Source organism: Lytechinus variegatus, chromosome 4 (assembly GCF_018143015.1).
Source record: "Lytechinus variegatus isolate NC3 chromosome 4, Lvar_3.0, whole genome shotgun sequence".
NCBI lineage: Eukaryota > Metazoa > Echinodermata > Echinoidea > Temnopleuroida > Toxopneustidae > Lytechinus > Lytechinus variegatus.
The window spans coordinates 46,210,909-46,229,436 of NC_054743.1; the positions used below are offsets into that span (position 1 = coordinate 46,210,909).

General features: G+C 34.5%; 2 protein-coding genes across 2 annotated transcripts; both read right to left on the reverse strand.

Moving 5' to 3' along the window:
* Positions 1-2,558: 2,558 nt before the first annotated feature.
* LOC121412720 lies at positions 2,559-6,030 on the reverse strand. The gene is made up of 4 exons (XM_041605492.1): positions 5,837-6,030; positions 4,904-5,027; positions 4,254-4,333; positions 2,559-3,593 (listed from the first exon to the last, which is right to left on the reverse strand). Exons 1-4 carry the CDS (start codon positions 5,882-5,884, stop codon positions 3,522-3,524), a joined length of 324 nt encoding a protein of 107 aa, XP_041461426.1. The 5' UTR covers positions 5,885-6,030; the 3' UTR covers positions 2,559-3,521.
* Positions 6,031-7,121: 1,091 nt separating this feature from the next.
* On the reverse strand, positions 7,122-13,116 carry LOC121412721. Its single transcript, XM_041605494.1, has 2 exons — positions 12,902-13,116; positions 7,122-7,374 (listed from the first exon to the last, which is right to left on the reverse strand). Exons 1-2 carry the CDS (start codon positions 13,007-13,009, stop codon positions 7,147-7,149), a joined length of 336 nt encoding a protein of 111 aa, XP_041461428.1. The 5' UTR covers positions 13,010-13,116; the 3' UTR covers positions 7,122-7,146.
* Between the last annotated feature and the right edge of the window lie 5,412 nt (positions 13,117-18,528).

Consider the following 18,528-nt stretch of genomic DNA (forward strand, 5'->3'; position numbering starts at 1 on the left):
AAATATCTACTGGACTAATAACATATACCCCCATTATGGCCAAAGTTCATTGACCTTTCACCTTGGTCATGTGACCTAAAATGCGCACAGGATGTTCAGTGATACGTGATTACTCTTATGTCGAAGTTTTATGAACTAGACCAACATACTCAAATTGGCAATGCGACAGAGGTGTGTGATGTCACTTGTGAACAACTCTTCCTTTTACTTATTCACTCAAAATTGCCTTTTTATCACATCTATGAGTAGATCATGCGTTCTTTCTATAGGAGGGCATGTAATACAGATTTTTAAAGAATACATCAAGGATAAAGATTTAGTATCACCACAAGAAAAAGCAGAAAGAGACATTTTGAGGTATTTTATAGTCCATCAAAGGGAAAGTTGTTCACATGTGACATCACACATCCTTGTCGGATTGCCAATTGGAGGAACTCCGTAGCATTAGTGATTGCAATATTCAAATGCTCATAATTTTCTCAATATTTGTCTGATTTTGCTCAAACTTTCGTTGTTCTTATTCTTTGATTTTTTTCAGTTTCGAAACAGGCCTACTTATTCCAAAGGTTTCATTCCCCTTTCAGGTCAAGGCCAAGGCTTGAAAGTCTTAGGCCATTGCTGTGAAGAAGCATGCTTCAAGGCCAAGGCCGATTATCAACGCACTACAACACTGGCTGAATTATGCTGATTTTCTTTGCCAAATGATATTTCTGTTTATTATTAACCAGTAATGCTAATTGTCAATATTCTGAAATGTTTGTTCATTGACCTCTGCCAGCTCTTGACGGTCAATGCTTAAGACTTATGATACACGAAATCTGTCTAGAATATCAGGGTAGTCAATACCAAGTAACCCTTTTTGTACTAGAACCATATTCATTATTATGAACAAATTATGCAAAACTTCAAGTGTATGATATTTCAAGGTCGTGAACATTCAAGTCATTTACCTCTAAAGGTTAGCAGAGGTCAAATCTAAAAATTTACATCTCAATTTTAAAATGGAAATTATCATTATTGACAAGATATAGCAAAAGTGAAAAGTTATTTTTTTTATTTTAAAGTGCTAGGATCAGATCAGTGTGTGTACTACTACGATTAATCATGAAAGATTCTCACGATTGCAGCCATTTTCATTTTTTTGGCAAATTAGACGTCTTTCTACCACTTGGATTTTATAGACTGGTACTTTTGGGGACTTCATGGAAATGCATTGTGCTGAAATTAATTGTACTGCAATATTCTAAACGTATATTGACCTTTGCCAGCTCTCCAGGGTCAAAGATCAAACATTTTAATACACACCAATTATCTCTAGAATATAAAGATACCATAACAATCACTATTAAATAGCTATTTTTCAACAAAACCATGTTTATCATGTAATAATGATGCAAAGGCACCAATATTTTGATATTACACACAAAAAATGAGAACTTGCATGTGTTAGTAATCACACTCAAATGTCCAAGTATTTTTGACACTATAGTGACACACATGGATGAGTGTTTTCACTCAATGAAGTTACTTTGAAAACGCACCTAGTGGAGTATTTTTGATTTGACACTATAGTGACATACCAAATGAGTTTATTTAATTAACTCAATTAATTGAGTAACTTAACTAAATGTTTTGAGTGCATTACATAAGCTCATTTAGTGAGTAACGCTTACAAACTCAGAGAGTCAGTAAGTTAACGTTGCACAAACTCATCACAAGCGAGTTCTACTCACATCACTGCATCCATTCACTCAAACCACTACATTGCATTACTCACATCAGTGCATCACCTTACTCAAACTGTGTAGACTACTGACAAAGTAATGGGAAATCCATGGACCAACATTGGTTTCTTGCTATATGAATATCACCAACATGCATTATATATGGATTTTTTATGCCGAGTAATATGCTGAGTAAAAAAATAAACAATGTTTATATGGTTTTTCCATTCGTTGGTCAGTGGTGCTCACAGTGTCATTTGCTCATTGAATTCCAACATATTCAATACATGCAGAGATTGGTTTGATTTCTGAGTTTAGAAAAGAGGTTTAATATTCATGAACATGAAAATATGGCAAACAGAACAATCAAGATAGGCATCAGAAGTGTATAAATGCTCTACTGGCATCATTCATTTTCAATTTCTCTTTCATGGCTCTTCCATGTGAAATTTTTTCTTACAAACAAACCAGTAACAAAAACGTGATCTAAAACTTATGTTAAATAATTACCAAACATAGAGCTCCAACATAATTTATCGTGATATCAACATAACACTTTTTTACCGAGTTATATTACATTAATGTAATGCAAACAAATTGATTATTTTCGTTCAAATTTGCCGGATACTATTTCAAGTTTCCTTGATTTTCAAGTTCTATATTTATGATTGTATTTTTCCATTATGCTCATTCAGTAATTCAAGAATTACATTCCATGATGGAGACACAAGCAATTTCGAACCTAACAATGATAAACATAATGTGTAAAGTAGACACCATCATCGTCATCACTATCACTTTGGTCATCAACAGCGTCAGTCATCAGCATCGTAATCACCATCATCAACATCGTCATCATCATCATTAATGTCATCAGCACCATCTTCATCATTGTCATCAACACCATCACCACAATTATCTCAATCCTATCCATAATCATCATCATCGTGGTAATGATGATGATGGTGGTGGATATGACGAGTGACGTGAAGCTGACGAGGACTGTGATAGAGATTACAATTACGATAGTGTTAACTTTATGCATTTTTTCATTGTTAGGTTTGAAATGCTTGTCTCCATCATGGAATGTAAAATTTGAATTTGGGAATGATTATAATGGTAAATACCATCATAAATATAGAACTTGAAAATGGAGACCTCAAATTTTTATCCAGTTAATTTGAACAAAAACAAGATTGTTTGCCAAAATATTAACATTTGACAGCCCCGAGCTAATCTGGGGGAATGTGATTGCCAAATGACTACCATGAATCGAAATATACTAAATTTAATGCACAATATGTGAAATTAAATAGCAAAGTCGCCAAATTGAACTTTTGATTTACAGATCCCCATATTTTAAAGGCAAAAATTCAAGCGAAAATTTTTAATTTGAATGGGTCAAATTTGGCGGGGAAACTAATATGTGATCCCAAACAGATTTTTGGAACGCTTCACAATATAAGCCACAATTGAAAATGCACCATGCCTCAGGAAGATCCGTTGGCACAGCGACATGAATTGTTCATACCTGACGGAATGTCCTTCATCCCTTTGTTCAATATATGGATACACTAATGGGCATTTGCCCTTCTTAGAAGATATCTATGGCAGATCTCACTCTGGCATAATGTCCATTTTGTCCAATTTGTTGACATGCCTACTTGAGTTGATTGATGAGCTTTATAATAGTCGGTCATAGAAGCTTCAACTTTTTAAGTCAAACATCGTAACCTCCAAGAAAGACGGTGTCTTTTGCGACTTGAATTTCTTCACATAATTATGATCGAATATCCATCATTGGCACATTTCACTTAGATGTGTGGATGCATCATTGGTTTGAGCAGCTTGAACTTGCTCTGGATCAGACTGAAATACAAGCAAATATATGAAACATTGTTATCGTAATATGATTGGTACATTTAACCCGTAACTTAAAATAAATTTCAGACATCCGAAAGGAACCACATGCCTCCTGCAATTTGTACAAGATTCTTGGTTAGCTCAGGATAAGGAATTGGAAAAGCAAATTGTTAGAAATGAAATTAAGAAGAGCGTTTTCCATCTGTTACTACAAAATATTCATCAGCAAGGAGGCTGATCCATCCCATGAGCCATCTAAAGAACTTTTTGCCATAAGAAACACAAATATTTATTCATTTTACATAGACTCTGAAAATCAATCATTCTGAAGGCTGATCATTAGAAATGAGGTTACACTGTACATGAACATGTATATATTTCAATGAGAGAGCATTTTTCTGTAGGTGATCTAAAGGTCTGGACACTGATTATGAAAGGAACATGGATAATATAATGATCTCTTATCTAATAACTAGTTTTAAATATTTAAATCTTTAAAGGGATGCACATCTATTTTGAAATATCAAAACCACACCCCTCAAACATGAGAAGATATATTCCATGATGAAGTTTTTTTTTAAGAATGTCAAAGTTCAAGGAATGAAAGATCATAAGATATATAAAGTTTTTGAAGAGCAAAGCAGAAATAACAAAGTAATGACTGACCTGATTTTCTTGAACCATGAATACAGACAAGCTCTCTTTCAGAATACCTGGCATAACCATCAGTGCTGCTGTCTGATATTCTGAAAAAAAATTAGGAAAGAAGTTGCATTATGTTTCTTTTTCTATTTTCAAAGCAATACATCTGATTATGAAGATATAAATTTCATAAAACATTGGAGAGTACTCACCCCCCATTTTAACAATTCTATAGATATATGAAACAGAATTTAATAACGTTTTAATAGTCATTGCAAGGTAAGAATAAAAAAATACTCAACAAACAGCACATTTAGCAAAATCATTATTTAAACTCTGGCCTCTGGCTTCAAAAAATTATCACTTATCTTACGTTTACCTCTCTCCTCCCAAAACTGAGAAATAAATGTCCCTGGTTAGTGGGAGGTTGTGGGTGTGGGCTTGGGGAGGATATTACAGTCAGGGGCAGAGTAGAACCAGGGGGGGGGCTTCAGCCCCCCCCCCCCACTTTTTTCCAAAACCGTGTACAAAAATGTAAAAATGACCATATGATTGTGATTTTTAGCATGGTCTGCCCCCCCCCCCACTTTGAAAACCGTTCTGCGGCCCCTGACAGTAACCTGCAAACTAACTTCCCCTGTGGAAAATGCTGCAAAATTTGGTAGCACAATTACCTATTACAGATGTTTTCTTGGACTTGTTTAACACAAATGGGGCCAAATCTTCCAGCTTGCTGGAGAATGTTGTACAGCAATCAGATGCAGCTACACCTGTCACCCTTGTCATCTCCTGCAAAAACTGAATAGAGCATGCAAAAATATTACAAAAAATATACTTGGAATATTTACCAACTATGAAATATTCAATAAGTTAAGATAAAATAGTAAATCAATTTCTGGCAATAATTGCAAAGGAAATACCATCTTGCACCATATCTTAAACTTACGGCATCGTACATTTTTAGGGACATGTTTGTGTTTAGGGTCATCTACGATACTTACAGAAGTTGATTTGGTTTAGTTCTGGGGTGGTAATAAAGGATTTTAGTGGGGGGGGGGTAATTTGGATACCTAGCAACCAGAGGTGTTGAAGGATTGTGCCAAGTTTTATGCTTTTATCGTTTTCTGAACAATAGTTGCTGTATTTTGCACCCCTCGCCTCGGTTAGACAAAGTATGGGAGGCTGAGTGTCAAAGCACTGTATTGACTCAGATTTCTATCAATAATGATGTCAATAAAAAGCTCTCACAGCTACATCATACATGCAAACACATCATTATCATGATCATCACCGACATTATCATTATCACCACCATCGTCATGGTCATTACCATTATCATTACCGATATTATCATCATCATCCTCATTCATGCATGCCGATGATGCCGACTTAGCCCTAGGCTAAGACTTAGATCAGTATAATTGATAACACAAAGTTACTCGAGTGGGACTAATACAAAAAAGTTTAGGAAGGAAACACGAACCAAACTATGCCCATCAATATGTCTTCTGTTTTAGCCAATTTTACTATAATGCCGTTAATATTAATAACAACAGCAGATTTAAGTAAAAATTCCATATAAAAAGGTTAACATAAAACAAACTTACCGGTGAAGACTGAATAATTTTAGTAGTCAAACTCTGACTCCATCGCATGCATGCAGCTGCGCCGCGCCGCACAAAGTTTCGTGAATAAAATTACTCAATGAAAACTCAGTGATGCGTTTCACGTGTGATGTTGGCCGTTAAACTAATTTTCGTAGATAATTTTACTCACTGGACAAGTAAACTGCATCGAAGAGCGAGATAACCTGTCAATGAGTAAATGCCAAATTTTTAATTGAAAACTCAGTGATGCGTTTAGACGTGTGGATTTACTCATTTAACATGATTTTCATCGTTAACTCAGCTTCCTTACTCACTTTTTTCTTCATCGGTTGAGAATACTCGTTTAAGTGATCTTATTTATTTGACATTGAGTGAAATTAAACTCATCAATGCGGTAACGTATGTGATGCTTGCCGCATACTCATCTTTGGGTGTAAAAATACACCTTGTACAAGTGCATTTTACCCGCCTGTGTGAGTTTCTAAGGGCTTTACTCGAAACATCGAGTTCCGATTTTTTGTGTGTAGGAGTTTGGTGACTGAGATCAATACGTGTGATATCAAGACGCTCAATCTCGAACAATAGTAGCAACAGATGATGAAAAAACCTAAATGCGTCATCATCCACTACACGCTTTTCTACCTTCAGCGGAATAGATTCGAGCTGGAAGACTTGCCCCTTCTTATTTTACATCGATAGTATACTCATGAATGTTAATGAGTGTAATGGACAGAATATTTCATGAGGTGAAAGATGAAATGATCAATTCACCAAGGCGTAACCGAGTTTAATTTATCATTCATTTCACCCTTCACCAAATGAAGTATTCTGTCCATTGTACGAATGATAATATGTTTAATTATTTGGTTTATATGACACCTACAAATAGATTTTTTAATATGAAATTTATGAATTTCGATGCAAAATATGCTCTGTCTGTTAATTGTCGCGTACATACAACATGCGCGCGTGCAATGGACAAAATCATATGGATCTAAAATTGCACGGTTGATGACGTCATTGTCAAATGGGCTGAATGATTGAAATCAAACAACCAATCAAATGACAAGGATCTATCAAGGTGTCATATAACCTTTGCTAAACTTTATGTTGCATACAGAATGAAAGACTGGTCATTTCGTATAATGACCAGTACTGCATAGCTGCATAGTCAACCTTGTATAAGTAGAAATGTGTACATAAATTGCACATTAAACAGATGTGAATATGGACAGATGGAAGGTAAAATTAAATCATGATTATCAGAATGATCATCCCTTGTGGCTGTACTAATTGGGGCAAATTTTTATTTAATTTCCGTTAAGAAACTGAGAAGGTGGAAAGGATACCTTTGCAGATGGTGCTAATGATGACAACGTTGAATAGAATTCTTCATGAAGTGAGGGACTGGTGTTTCCATATTTATCACCGAGACGGAGTTCCCTGAGATTAGGCATCTTACAAATGAACTGAGCGAGATCACGTGATGCGGACTGACGTTGACTGAGATCAATGTACTTTATCTCAAGATGCTCAATCTGGAATAATAGTACATGATGAAGAAACAAAAATACGTCATCAGACAAGGGCTTGAATGAGCCATTATACAAATATACCAGGCTTTGAATGAAAATAGTGGGAATTATTTGTCCGATTTGCTATTTTTAGCAAAAACCAATTTTGCAAGTAAAAGCAAGGGTGAATAATCCCTTCTATTCTTTTAAATAAAGCCTTGGTATATTTGTTTTATATTCTACTTTTTATTTAATTTAGAAAGATAGATCTTGGTAAACTAGTTCTTGTACTCTTAATTCATCAATTTTAATCTGAACCCGAAGCCACGCACTCACTGTATCACTGATTAAAACCTGCGCCGTCCTTTCACGGGACTTGCCTTGTCTAGACACCATGCTGACTGGTGTGTCGGACCATGGTAGCACAGATTGCACGATCTGCGACGTCATTGACGGAATAGTGCACCATTCCATCATTGACGTCACAGAATAGTATATATCCTTCAGTGGCCATTATTTTATTTTCAACATCACTGTAAAATAGCACGACTATGTTTGGTCGCATGATGCTATTTAGACCGATCAGCAAACTGGATTTAATTTGAAGGATATCGTACACAATATTCTACATTTGTGTGGAATGCAGGGAATTGGAAGAGTTGTTTTTATATGTGAAGATAGCCATTGTTATAAGGATTTCAACTTGTCAATCAAGTATACGCTTGAGAGAACACAATGAACAGATGCCAATATGGAAGGTAAAATTAAATCAAGATTAGTGCGGAAGATGTTGATCATCGTGGTAGTAAAGAAATCGCCGCACATGCTGTAGGATTAGATATGTTGCCTCACGATAAAGTAAACTATAATTGCCATGTCTCGACTGCACCTAGTCTTCGTCAGGCAATGTAAAATGTCGCAGATTGGTTGTTATAATGGTACTGTATATTATTAGTGGCCCGGGGAGGGGCAGTCAAATGTATTGCTATACACATGCGTGACCAAATCATTTCCACACACCCCCTAAACGAGTTATTCTGTGTGCAAAAAACACTCTAAACAAGGTTTTCGCGGGCCTTACACATTTTGTGGCCCTAAACAAGTTGCCGCCAGAATATGACTCCTATTCAAGTTTGTACAATCGGGAATTATTTGCAGTATTATCCTAACAGTAAAACAACAGTAAATACATTATATTGTCAATATTCTGAAATGGTAGTTCATTGACCTCTGCCAGCTCTTGATGGTCAATGGTTCAGACTTATGATACACCGAATCTGTCTAGAATATCAGGGTACCTTGAAAGTCAATACCAAATAACCTTTTTTTTGTACTAAAACCATATTTATTATTATGACAAATGATGCAAAACTTCAATTGTATGATATTTCAAGGTCGTGAACATTCAGGTCATTTACCTCTAAAGCTTAGCAGAGGTCAAATCTGAAAATTTACATCTCAATTTTAAAATGGATATTATGACAAGATATAGCAATAGTGAAAGGTTAATGCTTAAATCATGTTTTTTCAAGTGCTAGGATCAGATCAGTGTTTGTACTATTTCGATTAATCATGAAAGATTCTCACGATGGCAGCCATTTTCATTTATTTTGGGGGCAAATCAGACGTCTTTCTACCACTTGGATTTTATAGACTGGTACTATTGGGGACTTCATGGAAATGCATTGTGCAGAAATTATTGTACTGCAATATTCTAAAAGTTTATTGACCTTTTCCAGCTCTTCAGGATCAAAGGTCAAGATCGTAATACACACCAATTATCTCGAGAATGTAAAGACGCAATAACAATCAATATTAAGTAGCTATTTTTCAACAAAACCATGTTTATCACGTAATAATATTGCATAGGCACCAATATTTTGATATTTGGATTTGGGTAACTGAGATCAATACGTGTGATATCAAGACGCTCAATCTGGAATACCAGTAGTAACAGATGATGGAAAAAAACAAAATACGTCATCCACCACCACACTTTATTCTACCTTCAGCGGAAAAGAGTCGAGCTGGAAGACATCGATAGTATACAAATGTTAATGAGTGCAATAGACAGAATATTTCATGAGGTGAAAGATGAAATGATCCATTCAACAAGGCGAGGCCGAGTTGAATAGATCATTCATTTCACCCTTCACCGAATGGCGTATTCTGCCCATTGCACGAATGATAATTAACGTTCATTATGTGGTTTATATGACATCTGCATATATATATATTTATTCATATGAAATTTCTGAATTTCGATTCAAAATATGTTGATTTGTTGATTGTCGCGTACATACAACATGCGCGCGTGCAATAGACAAAATCGTATGGATCCAAAATTGCACGGTTGATGACGTCATTGTAAAATGGGCCGAATGATTGATATCAAACAACCAACCAAATGACAAGGACCTATCAAGGTGTCATATAACCATGGCTTAAAATTATGTAACATACAGAATGAAAAACCGGTAATTTCGTATAATGTATGCATGGTGATAGCTGCATAATCAACCTTGTATAAAGTAGAAATCTATATGTTTCAAATTCCACATTAAACAGATGTGAATATGGACGGATGGAAAGTAAAATTAAATCATGATTATCAGAATAATATGATCATCCCTTGTGGCTATACTAATTTGGGCAAATTTTTATTTAATTTCCGTTAAAAAAAACTGAGAAGGTGGAAATGATACCTTTGCAGATGGTGCTAATAATGACAAAGTTGAATAGAATTCTTCATGAAGTGAGGGACTGGTGTGTCTATATTCTTGACCGAGACAAAGATCCCTGAGATGAGGCATCCTACAAATGAACTGAGCGAGATCACGTGATGCAGACAGACGTTGACTGAGATCAATGTACTTTACCTTAAGATGCTCAATCTGGAATAATAGTACATGGTGAAGAAACAAAAATACGTCATCAAACAAGGGCATGAAAGAGCCACTATAGAAATATACCAGGCTTTGAATGAAAATAGTGGGAATTATAATTTTGTCCGATTTGCTATTTTTAGCAAAAAGCAATTTTGCAAGTAAAAGCAAGGGTGAATAGTCCCTTCTATTCTTTTAAAATAAAGCCTTGGTATATTTGTTTTATATTCTACTTTTTATAATTAAGAACGATAGATCTTGGTAAACTAGTTCTTGTACTCTTAATTCATCAATTTTAATCTGAACTGAAGCCACGCACTCACTGGATCACCGATTAAAACCTGCGCCGTCCTTTCACGGGACTTGCCTCGTATAGACACCTCGCTGACCGGTGCGTATGAACATGGTCGAAGAGATTGTGGATCTATTTCTATTCTGTGACGTCATCGACGGAATAGTGCACCATTTTATTTATATCACAGAATAGTATATATTTTTCAGTGGGCATTTTATTTTCAACATCATTTTAAAACAGCGAGACTACATGTATGTTTGGTCACATGATGTTATTTAGACCAATCAGCATACTGGATTTAATTTGTATGATATATATATATTTATACACACTATTCTACATTTCTTATGTAAAGCCTTTGTTTTAAGCATTTCAACTTGTAAATTAAGTATACGCTTGAAAGAACACAATGAACAGATGCCAATATGGAAGGTAAAATTAAATCTAGATTAGTGCGGAAGATGTTGATCATCGTGGTAGTAAAGAAATCGCTGTAGGATTTGATATGTTGCCTCACGATAAAGTAAACTATAATTGCCATGTCTCGACTGCACCTAGTCTTCGTCAGGCAATGTAAAATGTCGCAGATTGGTTGTTATAATGGTACTGTATATTATTAGTGGCCCTGGGAGGGGCAGTCAAATGTATTGCTATACACATGCGTGACCAAATCATTTCCACACACCCCCTAAACGAGTTATTCTGTGTGCAAAAAAACACTCTAAACAAGGTTGACGCGGACCTTACACATTTTGGGCCCTAAACAAGTTGCCGCCAGAATATCACTCCTATTCAAGTTTGTACAATCGGGAATTATTTGCAGTATTATCCTAACAGTAAAACAACAGTAAATACATTATATTGTCAATATTCTGAAATGGTAGTTCATTGACCTCTGCCAGCTCTTGATGGTCAATGGTTCAGACTTATGATACACCAAATCTGTCTAGAATATCAGGGTACCTTGAAAGTCAATACCAAATAACCTTTTTTTGGTACTAAAACCATATTTATTATTATGACAAATGATGCAAAACTTCAATTGTATGATATTTCAAGGTCGTGAACATTCAGGTCATTTACCTCTAAAGCTTAGCAGAGGTCAAATCTGAAAATTTACATCTCAATTTTAAAATGGATATTATGACAAGATATAGCAATAGTGAAAGGTTAATGCTTAAATCATGTTTTTTTTTAGTGCTAGGATCAGATCAGTGTTTATACTATTACGATTAATCATGAAAGATTCTCACGATGGCAGCCATTTTCATTTATTTTGGGGGCAAATCAGACGTCTTTCTACCACTTGGATTTTATAGACTGGTACTATTGGGGACTTCATGGAAATGCATTGTGCAGAAATTATTGTACTGCAATATTCTAAAAGTTTATTGACCTTTTCCAGCTCTTCAGGATCAAAGGTCAAAATCGTAATACACACCAATTATCTCGAGAATGTAAAGACGCCATAACAATCAATATTAAATAGCTATTTTTCAACAAAACCAGGTTTATCACGTAATAATATTGCATAGGCACCAATATTTTGATATTTGGATTTGGGTAACTGAGATCAATACGTGTGATATCAAGACGCTCAATCTGGAATACCAGTAGTAACAGATGATGGAAAAAAACAAAATACGTCATCCACCACCACACTCTATTCTACCTTCAGCGGAAAAGAGTCGAGCTGGAAGACATCGATAGTATACAAATGTTAATGAGTGCAATAGACAGAATATTTCATGAGGTGAAAGATAAAATGATCCATTCAACAAGGCGTGGCCGAGTTGAATAGATCATTCATTTCACCCTTCACCGAATGGCGTATTCTGCCCATTGCACGAATGATAATTAACGTTCATTATGTGGTTTATATGACATCTGCATATATATATATTTATTCATATGAAATTTCTGAATTTCGATTCAAAATATGTTGATTTGTTGACTGGTCGCGTACATACAACATGCGCGCGTGCAATAGACAAAATCGTATGGATCCAAAATTGCACGGTTGATGACGTCATTGTAAAATGGGCCGAATGATTGATATCAAACAACCAACCAAATGACAAGGACCTATCAGGTGTCATATAACCATGGCTTAAAATTATGTAACATACAGAATGAAAAACCGGTAATTTCGTATAATGTATGCATGGTGATAGCTGCATAATCAACCTTGTATAAAGTAGAAATGTATATGTTTCAAATTCCACATTAAACAGATGTGAATATGGACGGATGGAAGGTAAAATTAAATCATGATTATCAGAATAATATGATCATCCCTTGTGGCTATACTAATTTGGGCAAATTTTTATTTAATTTCCGTTAAAAAAAACTGAGAAGGTGGAAATGATACCTTTGCAGATGGTGCTAATAATGACAAAGTTGAATAGAATTCTTCATGAAGTGAGGGACTGGTGTTTCCATATTCTTGACCGAGACAAAGATCCCTGAGATGAGGCATCCTACAAATGAACTGAGCGAGATCACGTGATGCAGACAGACGTTGACTGAGATCAATGTACTTTACCTCAAGATGCTCAATCTGGAATAATAGTACATGGTGAAGAAACAAAAATACGTCATCAAACAAGGGCATGAAAGAGCCACTATAGAAATATACCAGGCTTTGAATGAAAATAGTGGGAATTATAATTTTGTCCGATTTGCTATTTTTAGCAAAAACCAATTTTGCAAGTAAAAGCAAGGGTGAATAGTCCCTTCTATTCTTTTAAAATAAAGCCTTGGTATATTTGTTTTATATTCTATTTTTTATAATTAAGAACGATAGATCTTGGTAAACTAGTTCTTGTACTCTTAATTCATCAATTTTAATCTGAACCTGAAGCCACGCACTCACTGGATCACTGATTAAAACCTGCGCCGTCCTTTCACGGGACTTGCCTCGTATAGACACCTCGCTGACCGGTGCGTATGAACATGGTCGAAGAGATTGTGGATCTATTTCTATTCTGTGACGTCATCGACGGAATAGTGCACCATTTTATTTATATCACAGAATAGTATATATTTTTCAGTGGGCATTTTATTTTCAACATCATTTTAAAACAGCGAGACTACATGTATGTTTGGTCACATGATGTTATTTAGACCAATCAGCATACTGGATTTAATTTGTATGATATATATATATTTATACACACTATTCTACATTTCTTATGTGAAGCCATTGTTTTAAGCATTTTAACTTGTGAATTAAGTATACGCTCGAAAGAACACAATGAACAGATGCAAATATGGAAGGTAAATCTAGATTAGTGCGGAAGATGTTGATCATCGTGGTAGTAAAGAAATCGCTGTAGGATTTGATATGTTGCCTCAAAGTAAACTATAATTGCGATGTCTCGACTGCACCTAGTATTCGTCAGGCAATGTGGAATGTCGCCGCTTGGTTGTTATAATGGTAATGTATTAGTGGTCCGGGGAAGGGCAGTCAAACGTATTAGTCTGGATGATCGGTGCAAAAAATATTAAGAATTGTTCAGATTATGGTACAAGCATGAAATTTGGCTGACAGAGTAAACAGTGCTGAACATTTTTAGCAGGGGGTGCCAACCTGTTCTCTCTTTGTATGGCAACAGTTGCTAGGTAACATATTTACCTTAGCGATCGCCATTTTGGGGGTGTTTTCTTCATTTTAAAAACTATATTTTGACTACTAAGTGCCAATTTTACTATCACATATCAAGCAACGTTCCAACCATGTACAGAAACAGTTGCTAGGCAACACATTTTCCATAGCAACTATATATAATATTCCTGTATACCATATCTGGTCATAATATTTGAATGAAAATTGTTAGAAAATTATTGGTCAAAGTATGAATCCTGGGAGTAAAAGCGATCTTATAAGCCTGAATGTGCTTACTATTTAATAATTATTAGCATTTTGCCTGTTTTAAAAATGTGACAGGGTATTGTAGTGGATGGACATAGAACACTGGGAAAGACACTGACATTTTAGGGGAAGCTAAAATTTGTTTGATAATTGATCTAATTGATCCCAAATCACAAAGCTTCATTGGGAAGCAATGACAATTAATGCCAACACACTTACATGTACTTGTAAGTAAAGTTTTGATATCATTGACTGACTTGAATAGCATGTACAGTAGACCTCAAACAGTCTCAAGCATCATTAATTGTATGTTCACTGTATATAGCATGGACAGTAGACCTGAAAAAGATTCGAACATCGACTGTACATGTACCACTTGTGAATATGTCACGAAGCAGTACATTTGTTGATTATACAACAAAATATTTTAATATAAATGGTTATCTCTGTAATTGACACAATCATTAACGTCGCATCCTACAAATCATGAAAATGATGCGGTATTATTATTATTATTATTATTATTACTTATTATTTGTACTGCGCTTTTCCCATTAAGCCCAAAACGCTTACAATGAATAAGATGTAATATTTTAAAAACTACTAAGTATTAAAGAGATCACTGGCGTAAATCCGTATTGATGGGTGGGGGGATGACTGAAATATTTTGGCATTTTTTGCAATCATGTTTTTAGAAATGCAAGGAATTGCCATTGATATGTCCACACTGGCGTTCCGTGGGTCACGGCATTGTGGGGGCACCAGCAAATTTTTTGAATCACTGAGTGAGCGCGCGAAGTGCGAGCTGATTAGCTGATTTTTTTATATTCAAACCTAAAAAGAGACATTATAATCAAATTTATGTAATCATGATAGGTACCTGTCTTGCTAAACAATGCGAGCGCGAAGTGCGAGCTGAAATTTTCGTATATTTTGACCACAAACAGCGAGATTTTATAGAATATATTTTAGGAATCCATTAAAAGTATGCATATCTCACCATAGTCATCTAATGCGATTGCCAAGCGCTTGCTGATTTTATTAGAAATACATCTTAACACACGAAACACTCTTTGTAGTCATTGCAATCATGATTATCATACGCATCTCACCAATCAAATATTGCGAGCGCGAAGCGCGAGCTGAAAATTTAGATAATTCAGACCTGAAGTGGCAGGGGCATTCTAAGGTTTCATTGTAGGAATTAACTAGGACCATATATGTATTTCATTAACCAAATGATGCGAGCGCGAAGCGCGAGCTGAAAATTTTTCATATTCAAATCAGAAGGGACATTTTAAGGACTGATTTAGGAATTCACGAAGAGCAGACATATCTCACCAATCCACTAATGCGAACGTAATCACGGACAGGAAATGTTTATATAAGGAGACCTTAACATAGGGCAATCACTTTTTGAGTCATGTAAAAGAAGCATATGTCAATATATGATAACTCAAGTGCTAGAAAATATATTTGGTTTATACAGTGCGTATCAAAAACAAGTTTACACTTTGAAAAAGCCCTGGGAATTAAAAAATATACAACATGCGAGCACTTTTACATATAATCTTGGGTTTCGGTCTCATCTATCCAATGAAAGTAAAAGTTTTATCAGAATGTTACACTTGAGTGAGCACTGTCCATTTCTGTAAAGCTCGCTGAAATCTGTTTGCGCAGAAATGCTCGTTTTCATGCTGTGTCAAGGGTAAAGAACGAAATCAAACTTAAACTACGAAAGATTTATCATACATTTTCCTTGCACTTTTAGTCAATTGGAATAAAACGGATAAATTCAAGCATTTTGTGACAATTTTGCCACCCAAATTGAAATTTCAACACTTAATAAGCACAACCTTTTCCCTATTTGTGCCAGCTGGATCTGAGGACATAACTGAATCTTAACAAAAGTTTATATCAGACATCTCCAGCATTTCTTTACTCAGTTTTTATCATTGAAAGTTGGTTTACATTTCATTTTTCATTTAACACTTGTTTCTCCACAGTTTTCCCGAGCTTAGCAATGATTATCGAAATGAAAATCAAGCTTAAGCAATTCCATGCAAATCACAGCTCAATGTAAAGCAAATATCGTCACGATGGCCTCGGTGTGTGGAGAGTGGGGTGGGGCGAAATGCACTCTTCGAAGTGTTTTGGGCAAGGAAACAAGTCAAACAATGTAGAAGATATCTTCAAATCAGTTTTACTAGCTAAATTCCATGTGTTCTTAATGATTAAGGTCTACTTTTATTCGCATAATTATTTCAAATTTCTGCGCAAATAATTTTTCACTAACTTTTCAAAAAAAGTGGTGCTCACTCAAGCGGAAATATTTTTCGACAGTTATATCGTCATTTGCTTTAATGGACCTGTACCAATGTTAAAATGTGGAACAATCTTCAGGATATTACAAATGTATAATTTTACAGGATTTTTTCAAAGTGTAAACTTTTTTTGATACGCACTGTATTGACATGAAAACGTGATGTTTTAGTACAACAGAATTATATATCTTGTTAAACAGACAATGCGAGCACATGGAACAATGAAGACGTAGGCCCTGGGCAAATTATGATTTATAAAGTTATGATAAAAATGTTTGTTATTTAATGTAACATAAATAATTATAATATAACATTATAATGAATTATATTTTCTTCTTTCCCACTACGTTTCTGTTCCTTTCTCCCTCATTTCTCCTTTTTCCTGTTTTTTTTTTTTTGGGGGGGGGTGGTCAGCCGATGGGGGGGGGCATGTGCCCCCCATGCCCCCCGGTAGTTCGCCACTGTATGTCCACATGGCAAATACCCCCTTCGATATTGTTATCTTTTTACCCCATGATGGTTTAATGGTTTTATTAGAGATTACATTCAAAATGTTTTGACATTCCATCTTAATCCCTCCCCCAAAACCCCAACATTGATGAATTGGAAGAAACGGGGGTTTCTCTTCAATATTATAATAAGGACAAAGGTATTTTGTTTGCAAATGGTGAACTGGCTCCTTTTTTTTGCATTTTATGATCCAATGATATTGTTTTATTTGTTAAGCGGTATTTTAGGAAGAATTTTTACCAACAAACATTTCTTCCGTAAAAAGTGGGGATGTTTGTACAGGCCACCCCCCCCCCCCCCTCCTCGAAAGGTGCACACAGAGAAATGTTTACTTAATATTTCATTATGTAAACTTTCTTTTGTAAAATTTTGCTTAATATATGTAAAAATCGTTGCAAATTAATTTCATTAAGTAAAATTTAACAAGTATTTGTAAAAATTACATTTCACATGTCTTGTAAAATGTAAAATTTTAATGTTTACTTAATATTTCATTATGTAAATTTCCTTTTGCGAATGTTTTGCTTAATAAATATGTAACAAATGTTACAATGCAATTTCATTAAGTAATATTTAAGAAATATTTGTAAAAATTACATTTCACATGTCTTGTAAAATGTAAATTTTTAAAGTTTACTTAATATTTCATTATGTAAACTTCCTTTTGTAAATGTTTTGCTTGAAAAATATGTAAAAAAGTGTCACAATGTAATTTCATTAGGTAATATTTAAGAAATGTTTGTAAAAATTACATTTCACATGTCTTGTAAAATGTAAAATTTTAAAGTTACTTAATATTTCATTATGTAAACTTCCTTTTGTACATGTTTTGCTTAAAAAAAATGTAACAAGTGTCACAATGTAATTTCATTAGGTAATATTTAAGAAATATTTGTAAAAATTACATTTCACATGTATTGTAGAATGTAAAATTTTAAAGTTTACTTAATATTTCATTATGTAAACTTCCTTTTGTAAATGTTTTGCTTAAAAAATATGTAACAAGTGTCACAATGTAATTTCATTAGGTAATATTTAGAAAATTTTGTAAAAATTACATTTCACATGTCTTGTAAAATGTAAAATTATAATGTTTACTTAATATTTATTATGTAAGCTTTTTTGTGAATGTTTTGCTTAATAAATATGTAAGAAATGTTACAATGCAATTTCATTAAGTAATATTTAAAAAATATTTGTAAAAATTACATTTCACATGTCTTGTAAAATGTAGAATTTTAAAGTATATATCAGTATGCTTCCTTTTGTAAATGTTTTAGTTGTTGCAAT